Source organism: Python bivittatus, unplaced genomic scaffold (genome assembly GCF_059951505.1).
Source record: "Python bivittatus isolate LINGU-HERP-01145 unplaced genomic scaffold, Pbiv_v1 ctg000410_np1212, whole genome shotgun sequence".
NCBI lineage: Eukaryota > Metazoa > Chordata > Lepidosauria > Squamata > Pythonidae > Python > Python bivittatus.
The window spans coordinates 15,834,914-15,848,685 of record NW_028277067.1 but is presented as its reverse complement, the minus strand read 5'-3'; the positions used below and the strand labels follow the sequence as shown (position 1 = coordinate 15,848,685).

General features: G+C 41.6%; 1 protein-coding gene across 4 annotated transcripts; it reads right to left on the bottom strand.

Moving 5' to 3' along the window:
- Positions 1–293: 293 nt before the first annotated feature.
- CHMP2A (charged multivesicular body protein 2A) lies at positions 294–9,866 on the bottom strand. Of its 4 annotated transcripts, none has more exons than XM_007431966.3 (6): positions 9,766–9,866; positions 6,426–6,620; positions 6,155–6,334; positions 4,398–4,528; positions 4,084–4,145; positions 294–1,004 (listed from the first exon to the last, which is right to left on the bottom strand). In XM_007431966.3, exons 2-6 carry the CDS (start codon positions 6,591–6,593, stop codon positions 883–885), a joined length of 663 nt encoding a protein of 220 aa, XP_007432028.1. In that variant the 5' UTR covers positions 6,594–6,620; positions 9,766–9,866; the 3' UTR covers positions 294–882. The 4 variants fall into 4 exon arrangements, with proteins under 4 accessions (XP_007432028.1, XP_007432027.1, XP_007432026.1 ...); XM_007431965.4 differs by having other exon boundaries at positions 9,737–9,846; XM_007431964.3 differs by having other exon boundaries at positions 9,706–9,831.
- Positions 9,867–13,772: the final 3,906 nt, after the last annotated feature.

Here is a 13,772-nt window from a genome sequence, read left to right as displayed (position 1 = left end):
TAGCTATAACTCACTAACGGGGCCCATATTTTCAAGCAGATGCATATATGTAGAGTAGGAAGACACTTACAATGGTCTTCAAATGTTCCCAGGCTCAAAAGGAAAATGTCTAGAACTAAGGCAATTTGCCCACATTTCTAGCATAAAATGTGTCCTGCTCCAAAAGTCACCAGTTGCACTAAAAAGAGAGGCAAAAGTGCAGTGCTGGGACCCTCAGGACCACAGACAGTGGTCAGGGGCCAGTTTCAATGTTCCACTTCAGGGGCAACAGCAGATGCCGGAGGAACTCTCGGTACAAATCTACCACCTTTATTACAAGAGACAAACAGATAAAATGGGGAGGCCTGCCTGCCTCCTTCCAGGGGCAGGGCTTTATATAAAGTTTTATTGGGGAAAGAGTCAGAGAGTCTCTTGCCCCTTTTCAACGGCAGGGGTATCAACCAAGATACCACCTGCTGTTCCACTGCTCACCCTCCTCCACCTTGCCATCATCATCATAAGAACATGGGGGAGTGAGTAGGTAATGTCACCTACTCCTAACCCCCTCCCCTCATTCAGAAAGAAGCTTCCTTTAGACTCCAAGCTATCCAGTCTCATGGAAATGGAGGCATTTTCACGGTAGGGAAAAAACAGAAAAGAAAAACATTTTGCCCACATAATTTTGCCAGGTGATGCTGAAAGTCCTTTCAGATCAGAGGGGAATAAGAGCACCACACAGCTTCGATTAAGCCTTCTTTCCCCCACTTATGCCACCCGCAGTCAACCTCACAGAAGCTTGCAAAGCTAGAACTCCCTGCCACAACAGAGGTGTAATCCTAACACCAAGAGGGTCTGAAGAGCCACCCATGCTAGGGGAGGGGAAGGGAGCTGGGCACCGCTCTTCTAGTCTCGCCGTAGGTTTTTTAACCGCTCCTCCAAATCGGCATCTGCATCAGCGAGAGCTGCGGAGGCTTCAGCTTTCTTTCCTCCTGCCACACTCAGAGAACCACCAGTTGAAGGCAAATCTGCAAGGAAGAGAGTAAAGTCTGCAACAGCCCAACAATGCCATTCTCCCTTCCATTCCCAGTTCTCTATGCCCCAAGACTGTGTGTGGCATCAAGATTACAGGTGGGGTTCATGTATCACACTTACCATGGTGAGGCTAGCTATGGTTTGTTGACATCAAAATAAGCAAAGTTTCACATATCACATTAAGCCATTCACCATGGCATTGATCGCACTTATGGATGACCTCTGGCAGGAGCAGGATGGGGATGGTGCATCCTTGTTCTCCTTGATCACTCAGCAGCTTTTGATATCACTGATTATGGTACCTTCTGGCACTGAGGGTTGGGAGCAAGGGCACAGTGTTGTGCTGATTCTCCTTCCTCTGAGGCCAGTTCCAATGATGGGTGGGGAGAGATCTAGCTTGAAACTCCTGTTTTAACATCTATGTGAAGTGCTGGGTGAGGTAATTCAATGGCATGGGGTGAGGCATCATCAGTATACTAATGATGCCCAGCTTTACATCTCCACTGGCCAACCAAGTGATGCTGGGGAGGTTCCGCCTCAGTGCCTGGGGGCAGAGGGGATCTGGATGGGGAAGAACAGGCTTCAGCTCAACCCCAGCAAGACTGAGTGGCTTTGGGTTTCAGGCCTCCCTGGATCCAGTGTTTTTCCATCTTTCGTTATGGTTGGGGTCGCATTACCCCAAACAGAACTGGTGAGAAATCAGGGTGTCCTCTTGGATTCACAGCTCTTGTTCAAGGAGCAGTGCCAGAAGCCACAGCCAAGAATGCTTTTGTACAACTTCATTTCATGCGCCAACTGCACCCTTTCCTGAACCAAGAGGTTCTCTCACAGTCACACATGCCTTGGTCACCTCCAAATGGATTAAAACAATGCCATCTACATGGAGCTGTTCTTGAAAAGCACCCAGAAGCTGCCACTGGTTCAGAAAGTGGCAGTGCAAGCAGTTGTGAATGCACCTTGGTGAACTCATGTTGTACCTCTGCTCCATGAGCTGCAATGGTTTCCAGGATGCTTCCAGATGCAAGTCAAGGTGCTGGTTGTCACCTATAAACCCTTCACAGCATGGGGCCAGGTTATTTCGGGACCACCTCTCCCTGATTGTTTCTACCTGTCTCATTAGATGGAGCAAAAGAGGCATGCTGCAGGTCCCAACAATTAAAGGGTGGCACCTTGAAGATCCAGGAAGCAGACCTTTTCTATCATAGTGCCTGCCCCTTGGAACACCATTCCACCCAAGATAAGTTGGCCCCAGCCCCATCGCCTTTTTGGAAACCCCTGAAAATGTGGATACATTCCTGGGTATGGGGTTTGGGTTGTTAGTCAGGAATTAGCCTGTGAAGTTGTTCAATCCGTGACAGAATGTTTATTACCTTGGCTATCATTTATGCTTTATGTTATATTAGGTTTTTAAATGTCATTAGTTGCCCAGATTTGCCATGTTTAGATTGATTTGATTTATATGGTTGCCAATCAACCAACCAATGTTTTACAAGCCACAACAACTATGATCTTGGCTTATTTAACATATGAAATGAAAATCAAGCACCACCCACTGCAGATTGGTATAGAGAGGCAACCTCCACCCTCTGAACCTTTTCTTGAAGTCCTCATAGCCAAAAAGAAAAATTAGTACTTTCCAACTATCTTGAGGCATGAAACATTTGAAAACTGCAATAGCTTTAAAGCAATTTTTAAAAAAACAGAATCCCTTCCTTCACACTCAGAAAAACAATCCCACTCACTCACCGAGCCTCATCCTCAACCCACTCTGTTCTATGGTCCTTTTGTAAAGTGTATGATGAGCTTGAAAGCCTTACAGCAGAATCGCTTCCTGTTCTTCTGAACAGATCAGGGGTCAATGCAGTTTGTGACATTTTTGCACATGTTAGAGTTATACAAAAAACTCATCTTTCCTGCTCTGCCAGGCAAGCTGGTTAATTCAAGGAGAGCAGGGTGGAGAGCCCAGGACTTTTATGACAGGGGCTGGATTTTGCATGCATGAGATAAGACAGAACCACCACTTGATTTGGGGGGGGGGGGAGGAGGATTGTCACATTTTTAAAAAATCTCCCTCTAAGTACTCATACTTTCACTGTCTACCTTCCACACAGATATCAACCAATTTTACTGTGTTTTTTATTCTGAGTAAAGCAACCAGGACCGCATTTTCTAACCTTTTATAATCAAGAATTATCATTCATTTCAAAGGGAACCACCGCATTTCTCAAGGGTTTCCATTTAACCTCAGTTAAACTGTATTATTTAGGGTAAATTTCTGAAGTTGCAGTATTATGGTGATTAGGGTTACCCTGCACAAAGTCTGAGAGGCCCAGTCTTACTGGCATTGTTATGATTCACCATGTATATTTAACCCTTCCTGAAATGATACCATTTTTAAAAAAGATGTGTTGGAACACTATTAACTGTTGGGTGTGTTTTTGGTACTTTTGTTTCTGTCTGTATAGAGTGATCAGATCCCATCTTGTTTTAGTTGTATTGGATTTTTATGGTAATATATTGTGAGTCACCCAGAGTCAGTTGGAGCCGGGCAGTGCCCAAATTAAATAAAATAAATAAACTACAGGTAGTCCTCGTTTAGTGAATACAATTGGGACCAGCAACTCGGTCATTAATCAAAGCAATCACTAAGTGAAACTACAACCATGCTTATGATCTTACTTCAGCTTTCCTTTGCTTTACAGACCTGTGAAGGTTGTAAATGTGAGGACTGGTCACAAAGTTACTTTTTCATCACTGTCGTAACTGTGAACGGTCACTAAATGAGGACTACCTACTTTGATACATCTCATTTGAAGGGCTATCATGACAAATTACTGTCAGAACCAGTTACTGCTTAATTTAGATAATATCCCTGAAACAGCCCCACTCTACTTCTGCCAATAATGCCAACTTTTACCCATCTGGGATTTACAAGAATCATATGAGTTGTGTCTCTTTCTTATTTATTTATTTATTCATTTAATTTCTAAGGCTGCCGAATCACAAAGTGGCTCAGGTGTCTCTTCCCTTGCCATACTTCTTTCCTAATGTTCATTTCATGCAAATACTCACTTGACAGCTCATCTGTCAGCGTCAGACCTAGCTCATCCAACACCTGGGAGACAACAGCATCACTGTGAATGGAAAGCAAGAACATGAAATGCGCTTGTCTGCATGGCTAATCCACTACGTCCCTTGCTTGAATCTCAGTTCCTGTCTAAACTTCAGGATGAATTTAGATGCTTGGCTTTACTGTGCATAGATCTGGGTTGCAGGGAGGGATCTGAAGGTTGAAAGCCTATCACTTCCCAACAATCAGTCAGATGTCAGCCTTCCTCTCCAATATGCAACCCCCATCCAATATCCATGTCGCCAATGCTAAATACCTTTCCTCTTCATCCTCTTCATCTCCCATCGCATCATCAATAGCATCATTCATCATCTCTTCCTTCATATCCATGATCTCTGACTGTTTTTCAAACTCCATCATGATTTTCTGAATCTGAGGCAACTTTAGCTAAAAGAAGGCAAGGCAGGATGCTGTTACAACATTTCAGAAAAAGGAATAGACCATCACTTGCCTTTCACACTTGTGAAAGCAGTGGCAGGGAATATTTATTTTATTTATTTATTTAGCAAATTTATATAGCCGCCCACCTCACAAAAAGCGTCTCTGGGCAGCTTACAAGCAGAATAACAATTAAAACCATATCACAATATAAAACATAAGACATAAATAACAGCAAAAACATAAAACAAAAACAAAAACAAAAAAACATAGAAGAACCCCAAGATAGCAGGAGGACAACCACCATTTAGCCTCATTCAACCACTTTGCAGGCTCACCATGGGATCCCTAGGTTTGATGGAAGAACCATGTTTTCAAGGCTTTCTGGAAGGGTGACAGAGATGGGGCTAACCTCACCTCAGGGGGGAATGATGTTCCAGAGGATGGGGGCTACAGCAGAAAAGACATGTCTCCTCGGTCCTGCCAGATGGAGCTCCTTAGTAGACAGGACCTGGAGCATACCTCTTCCGCTGGACCTGATGGGATGGGTAGATGTGACCGGGAAGAGACAGTCCCTCAAATAACCTGGTCCCATGCCATGTAGGGCTTTAAAGATCAAAAACAGCACTTTGAATTGCACCCGGAAACAAACTGACAACCAATGCAGCTCACAGAGCAGAGGTGTAATGTGTGCCATCCTAGAGCCACACATTACTGTCCATGCAGCCACATTCTGCACCAGCTGAAGCTTCCAGATGCTCTTCAAGGGCAGCCCCATGTAGAGTACATTACAGAAATCCATTCTGGAAGTGACCAGGGCATGAGTGACATTGAGTAGATATAACCACATCACTAGAATAACAGATTATTGTTACTAAGAGATTGAATGTTCATTTTTTTTAAAAGTATTAATTGAAGAGGTGGCAGTGTGAATAGCTCAGGACAGCTTGAATCCAGTCTGGAGAATCCCGTTAGAGAATTCTGCAAGTCAGCTGCTGGACTGAAAGAAAATCTCTGTAAACAGTTATGGCACCTTCAGTGGCACATTCTCTGCACTAGTCAGTTTTAAATGCTTCTGTGCTACCTATTAAACAACCTCAGAGGCTCTGATATCCCATTTTGAAAAACAAACAAACAAAACAGATATTACAGGTAGTCCATGTTTAGCAACCACAATTGGGACCAGCAACTCAGTCATTAAGCCAAGCAATCACTAAGTGAAACCACAAGTGTGCTTATGATCTTCCTTCAGCTTTCGTTTGCTTTACAAAATGTGAAGACTGATTGCAAAGTTACTTTTTCATCACGGTCTTAACTGCAAATGGTCGTTAAACTAGGCTATCACTAAACAAGTACTACCTGTAATATCAATTCAGCAACTCACACATACTATTACAAGAAAGAGCATTTAGAAAGCTGCCCTTTGTCAAGTCAAATTATTTGGACTCCTAGTTCCACATGCCTACTTTAACTGGCATTTGGCTCTCCAGGACTTTAGGCAAGTCCCTGCTACCAGGGATTGAAAGTGGGACCTTCTGAATGCAACGTGGATGCTTGGCCAGTGAGCTATGGTACAGTCTCAAAAGATGCTGCTTAAAAGTCTTCTGTAGCTGAACTGGTGTGGAGCTTACCCACCTGTCTGTTCATGGTAGCCATGGCTTTGGTGACACCTTTCATTGCCTGAGCCATGGAGTTGTTAGACTTGAGTGTCTGTATCTTAAGGGACACTGCCTGGATGTTAGCCCGCATCATGATGAATTTCTTGACATAGCGCCTTGTCCGCACCAGATCTTTAGCCATGATTTTCACAGCATCCTAAGGTGGGAGAACCAGATTAGAGGCAGATATTTAAATTTTCTCCTGGTGGCTTTCAAAAACCACACTTGTCCTTTCTTCCCAAGCTCACCATCTGCCCTTGCTTGGCCATTTTCTTGATGTCAGCAATGATCTTTTTCTCCTGGGTCTCCAGCTTCTGCCGCTCACGGTCTAATTCTCGCATGGCACGGTTCAGAGCCCGCTGATTTTGCCGCAGCATCTCCTCTGGGGTCTTCCGGCGCCCAAACAGTAGATCCATCTTGACAGAAAATGAGTCAACCTACAACTATTGAGAAAAAGGAAGATGTGGAATTATAAAACACATAGGAGCAAAGCATCTTTGGATAAAAATTAAACAAACTTCTGGCCAATACATCAAGAGACCATAAATTTAATTTATTAAAATATATAGTCACAGACCAAAGAAACCCCCAATCAGATCACAAAAATTACAATCAGAGATTCATGATGAATACATTGCACTTCAGAATGAAAACAGCCTAGAGAGCAAAGATAGAAAAGATTCACTTCTGGGAGACAAACAAATATGTTTGTGTGTGTGTGTTACTTCTATCAATTGGTAGCAGGCTTAAACCAGAGTTTTTTACTGCAGTTTTTGCATCAACTTTTGTTATTGCCCTTTCTAACTATGAATCAGTAAGTCAACAGAATTACAAAAAAACCCTGTTCATTTTTCAGAACCTTGCATTATATTGTACTTTATATTATATCCATTATGTTACATTGTATTTTATTATATTACTCTACATTAAATGTCCTTAAATATCTGATTTATTATTCATATCCCATCTCACATCCTTCCCTCTAGTTTGCTGCTCAGTGAACACAACAGAACTTTTATAAACTGAGCAAATAAAAATGACCAAATTTAAGAGAAATAATTTATATTTCAAGAAAGTAGATAAAATAAAAAGAGGGCAATTCCAGAATGCTTGAGCTCCTGGCTAACTTCAACCAGCCTTACCCAGCTATCAGATGTTTAATGCACTGCTACCACTTTGAACATTTACAGAACAACCCTACACTTCTGAGATGACTAAATTGACTTATTTGATCAGAGAAAAGACCATATCTGCGTTCATTGCTGACTGGAAACCTCTTATAAACTTTTTGCATGAAACAGAAAAAAAAATGAACTTACGATTTATGATTTTGATGATTAGATAGAGTAGATTATAGAAAGAAGAGAGATGTTGTAACCATAGAGTAAGAGGTAAACTTATAATTGTACTTATAATTGCCGTAAAGAAGATCAGAAGCTACTTCTTTGTATCTTTTTTCTTTCTTTTCTATTTTTCTTTTACTTTTTTCCTTTCTTGCACTTTTAGCTTTCTCTTTGATTTCTTTCTTTTTCTTTTTCTTACTTTATATTAGTTTGTATTAGTTCTTATCTTCTTTTTAAAATATTTAATACAGATATATATATGAACAACTTTACACTTTTGAAGGAAGATCTCTCTATGGAGGCAGTGGGCCACTAACTTATATCAGTGGCAAGTCCAAGACACACCTTGAATCAAAGTATAGTTACTGGTATCACAATTCCTGCAAAGAATTGTGTCAGAGGGATACCAACAAGTGGGGAGAGGAAAAACCTACTTGTTTATAAGCAAATAGATGGAAATGCAATCCTTCCCCAAGAAACAAAACATTTGCTGTTTCAGAGCACCTTTTCTCAACCCAGACACCTCCAGAGGTATGAACATGTTACATAGGAATTGTTGGTAGTGAAGGCCACACATCCATATTTAGGTTGGGGAAGAACCATTTTAGATCAAACTTCCCATGATCTATCATACCTCTGTATGTAATTTTTGGTTAGGTTTTATGAAAGGGACAGAGTTAATATCCAGATGAAGCTTTTAATACAGCACTAAGCTTTATTATTCTGTTGTAGCTGCATCTCATACATAAAGCTTGGTCCCTTAGTTCTGCCCCTTTCTGTCACTTTTGTACAGCCTTTCCCAAATAAATGCCCTCCACGTGCATTGGACTCAAGCCTAGAACAGGGCCATCCTAATGAAAGGGTAGAACAATACAAATAGGGTTGTATTTTTAATGACTCCCATTCAGTTCAAAATACAAGGTGTCACAATCTTAGAAATACTAAGAGAACCTGCCCGTCATAAATTAGATAGTGTTAGATAGGGATTAAGGGGCTAGGTGGTTGAGCTAAAATAACATGAAGATGCATTACACATAGCACAGATGTTATAATTAACGAGCTCTCATTTCCTTCCTTTCTACGGAAATATATTTAATGTACAGTTATTTACATAAAGGCTTTAGGTTAAGAGAATTATAAACCTTGCAGTGGGAAACTTCAGGCACTCTAATATTGCTGAACTAAAACTCCCAGCATCATTCACCATTAGTCAACCTAGAAGACTAGCGAGAGTTGTTCAGCAACTTTCAGATGGCTATATCTTTGTCACGGAGAATACACACTCAAGATTACAAGTGGTCTTGTCATAGTAGTGATAGTCACTATAGATTGTCCCTTGCCAACCATACAGATGGAAATCCTCAAAACTTTCAATCATATTCAGAAATTGCTTGTCAAAAAATTGTTCCCCATTTAACACTTTTTATTTAAAAGGGCAGATTAAGGAAATTAAATTTATATTATGCTAAATAACTTAAAATGAAAGAACTTGAAAAGGTGGTCTGCCTGATGCTTAGAGTTTGGTTCAACCATCATTTACACATCAACAGGATAAACATCAGTTAAACAGCCACCGATAAAGCAAAGGTGCATTATAAAGACAGTCAAGCAGAGTATTTCTCCTTAGGCCAAAACCAAGACCAACAATAAATAATGATGAAGCTGCCTTGGCTAAGAAGCTTTTGACTACAAAAACTCAGCTATGCTACTTTACCCAGACTGTGGATTTATTTTTCAGAGTTGCTGGGAGTCGGGCAGCATATAAATTTAACAACTTATTATAATAAATTACTGTACAGAAAAACACTCTGAGTCCTTACACAAAGGTTAGCATATGCATGCAATAAATCATTCTAATCAAGTCTCAGTCACAACATAAACAGACACACAAACACACCCAATGCAACAAGCAAGTGGAAAGTTTTACAGTAATCTTCCCCAACCAGCCAACACTCCAGGTGTGCTGGACTACTCTCCTCCCTCATCACTGGGGATGATGGGCATTGTAGTCCATCACAGCTGGGCGATGGAGGGGGGCAGGGAGTGCTAGCAAAGGGTAAGCATAAACACAAATCGAAGTATCAGACATAATTCTCTTAGTCAAACGAAGAACAAAGAAGAATTTGGTGGAGCAGAGAGAAAAAGGCAGAATAGCGATCCCCCCCCCACAAAAGCTTTCCCCGACCTCGCTCCGACTCTCGCCCCCAACAATTCACCGAGCAGCCGCCTAACTCCGTCCCTTCACCTCCTTGATATTTCCTCTACACTCTTCTTCCGCTTCAGCCCACTGACGTCACGGGCGTGGCATTTTGGCGACATGGTCACGTGGGTGGAGGGACTCAAAGGGCAGCTCTGATTTGTGCAAAGGATGCGGGGCGGGCGGAAACCGGAAATGAATCACAGAGAGAGAGGGGAGGGAAAGGAACGGTAGGAGATGAGATTAAAGTCTTCTCTGCCTTTCTGGGTACTTCCGGGAAATTTTAGGGCAGGTTATGTCACAGATCTTTCAAAAGTATAGAGAGGACTATCTTTTCTTTCCCTGGTTTTCATTGGCGGACCAATGAAATGTCCACCAGGGGGCGAAAGTGAGCCGTGTCTAGAAAATACAGTGGGGGGAAAATGCTACTTTTAACCATCATCTTTTCTAGGCAGCAGCGTCTCCTCTCTGATGGATTATATGCTATCAAGCACAGGTATCCATGCTTTTCCTAAATTGGGTACTATCCAGTTTGGTGTAGTGGTTAAGGCATTAGCGTAGGAACGGGGAGACTCTGAGTTCTGGTCCCACCTTAGAATAAAAATAAAATCCCAAATCAGCAAGCTTAATTTGATTTTTAAAAAACCAAATCACTTATAGGCCTTTTTTTGACAGACTAACATGCAGTTTTGTTCATATCTTAGTATAGCTAATTCAGTCAAAATATTAGGCCACAAAAAAAAAAAAGTAATTTCAGTATTATAACCGTCCTTTAAAAGTTGCAAGAATATCCAAAAGTTAAGGCAGTTAGAAGAATGCGTATGTTTATTTGATTTAATTCCACCGTTCTCTGGGAGCTCACGATGGTGTACGTTGCACTGCTTTCTCCCAATTTTTTTCCACAACCATCATCTCGGGGAAATAGGTCGGGTAGAGAAAGTGACTGGCCTAAAGTCATCCCTTGAGCTTCTATGGTTGAAGGAAAGCCAAAACACGCATCTTCCCCAGAAATTGTTCTGCTTTATAAGAAAATGTGTACCCTGTGTCTATAAAGTAGATGCCACATCTGTTGAGGATTTGGCTTTTAAAAAATGGCACCAAAAATGTTTGGGAAGGTTTGAAGTTGCAGTGGTAGCAATTCACTCCTAATCTTCACAGCTCCATGCTATTCATCTTCAATTTTTGTAGACTTTGGAGATGTAGCATCTCCAAATTCAGCAGATAAAGATAGGCAGCCTAGAATAAAAGCAAAATAAAAGGTTAACTTTTTTTCAGATTACAGTCCCGGTGCTTAGTCATAGACCAGATTACATTACCGCTGTTGTGTGTAGTTACATTTTGCAGTTACAGCCTTCTGCACCACATGTCCCTTTGCCCTGATCGCTTACAAAGTTGTTCCTGTCTTTGTCACCTATGCATACCAGTGGACATGTGTTGATTTTTCTGACACAAATGCTTTTGCCACATTTATTAGCTTTTGATGTGTGAAATTGACTGGGTCTGCAGAGGGCTTGGCCAGGATTCTTTTGATATTTTGTTCCACAAGCCACAGGTTGCTAATTGACATATAACCCAGGATATTAATCCAGCCCGGGATCAGATTTCATTCCATTTGAGGGTTAACTTAATTATATATAACCATGTTAGGTGGTAGCACCTAGCTGACCTTGATTGAATGCAAAAAGGTAAGCAGGCTTAGATATAATTAGTACTTGAAAACCCAACTCTGAAGTCAAAAAAGTGGTAAACCACCTCCATGGTGCCGCCAATAACATTACATGGATTGTCCATGAAATCACATCCTCCGGGCCCAAATTTTTCCATTAGCTATGTGAAAAGATGATATTGCTTTTCACTCCCTCCTTCACTTGGCCAGAGAACAAACTGATCAAGAATGAAACAGTCATTTACACTGCAGGATTGTTCATAGCTGAAAAGCACATCACAGTGTCCTTTATTCTGGGGCCAGGGAAGTAGATCAGCCACTCCCACCCCACCCCACCCCACCCCACCCCCACCCCGTGCTGGGGACGGATTCCCTTGTGCTCTGTGTTTGAAGATTACATTTCTTAAGAAACACTGCATGAAAGTACACTGTGTGATAGTGCATGTGGTTTGGATAGATAACATTTCTGGTTCCATTCTTGACACTGTCAATTTTTCTTTAAAACACATGTTGGACTACAACTCCTATCTTACCCAGTCAGCCATATTGACAGCTGTGCTGGCTAGAGGTGGTGGGAAATGAGATGTCAACTGCGCCAGATAGTCAGGCCTGGATTACACGTAAACAAACATACACATTCATAAGAGCACAGGCCCAGTGTTTAAATAACACTGCTGAATCAAGCCAATGATTCGTGATGCATATAGGCACAGTGATCTCATTAGACAGGGTGAACAAGCACAATGGAGTCTTTTGTATGACTGTAGTGCAAGCACCCTGCACACTCAGTGAAAGAATGATGCAAGAGCCAACCCGAAACTTCGGGGAATCTTGAAGCAAGGTGGTGGTGACAGCTGACCTCCCCCATTGTTCTTGTCTCTAGCGTGTGCCACAAAGAAACATGCCTTATACTATCACAAAAGGAGGCAATAAAAATGACAACTGAGAGAGGGAAAGGGCAGGGAAGAGACAGTTTAAATACCACTACCTAAGGAATTGCAACTGCAAAATAAGCAGGGAAGCTACGTAGCATTTTTACCACCAGCCGTTAAGTGCCATCTTGATACAGTAGTGCTCTATCATGGCCATCTATTAGCTACTGAAACATTCCAGGGCATGTTTTCAGTCCCTAAATCATTTTTACAGGTTTTTTGGTTAGAGAAGCCCTTGCCTTTCTGCAACCCTCTGAATCCTTGACTGTTTACAGGTTATGACCCCTCTAGATTACTTGAACAGAATTTGCAGTGGTTCATACCAGCTAGGTGATGAGACTGAATTTTCAGATCCATTGCCTGCACCTTCAGAACGGAAGCCTAGAAGCTTCACAGACACAAATACTCAGGACTGTCTGTAGACTTCATCTAGTTATCAGTGCAACCCACTGGAAATGGGGGTTTATGATAATATCACGCCATTCTTTTTCACTGGAAGTTCATTTAAACACAATTGTTTTAGAAACAACTGGTATAATAAAGCAGTGCTTGCACCAAGAGGAAGGAAAAGGCAGCACCGAGGAAAGACCCAACACTAAAGGATGTGGTTCTGAATACGACAATCACTAGATGGCATGGCATGGCATGCAGTTGCAAAATTCACCCCAAACCAGTGTGCTGCAAGGCACGTTTTTATTCCATAAATAGTACACTACAAAATTTCATTGATTTGTTACATTTTTAAAGAACTATTTTTAAAATGCAAGTAGCAGGGGGTTGGGAAAATGTTAGGAGGGGCAATGCTGCTGTACAGAACTCTTTATTAGCAGATCTTTTGACTCACAACCTTCTCTCTTCCCTCTTGTATATACAGGCACTAAATATGTATTTGAATGGTATACTAATGATCTTCCTTTCCGAATTTGAGGGTTCAAGGCTATGGTGGGTACTTATTTTGTGTAAAATCAGTAACAGCTTCTCTCCACTTCTAGTAAAACAAGTGTTTACTACTTGCAGTCTATCACATTAATTGTAGCATAGTCCCAGAACAGCTACGCCGGATGCTTAGAACCAAACCGTAGCATCACTGTTGGGTGGGAAAGTGCAATCTTCTAAAGAGGAAGATTGTGAAAGGAGTTTTGTCAACAAAGCAGGATTTATTATGGTGGAAGATCAGCACCTTGTTAGGTCTTATACCTTGGAACAGTTAAAAAGTCAGTTCCGTTCCAAGGACTACAATGAGATATCCAGGTTTGTATGCAGAATATTCTGTAACAGTTGTGACAGTTGTACTTCTATCAATGGGAGTAATGTATCCAGCCAATGTGTCAAAGTCATGAGTTTTTCTCAAAATGTTGTTTCCATCACCTCTCTTCAGCACTCACCTCCAATTCCTTCTTCCATCCACAGACCATCTCCAGTGACTTAAGGACAGTCGGGATCTCCTGTGTTCTCAG

What these genes read in the sequence shown, in the direction of transcription:
- CHMP2A (XM_007431966.3), bottom strand. Translation starts at nt 6,593, where the DNA reads ATGGATCTACTGTTTGGGCGCCGGAAGACCCCAGAGGAGATGCTGCGG. An exon ending in TGGCCAAGCAAGGGCAGATG is followed by an intron (nt 6,335 to 6,425) that starts GTGAGCTTGGGA and finishes CTCCCACCTTAG; the next exon opens with GATGCTGTGAAAATCATGGC. An exon ending in GAAGAGGATGAAGAGGAAAG is followed by an intron (nt 4,146 to 4,397) that starts GTATTTAGCATT and finishes TTCCATTCACAG; the next exon opens with TGATGCTGTTGTCTCCCAGG.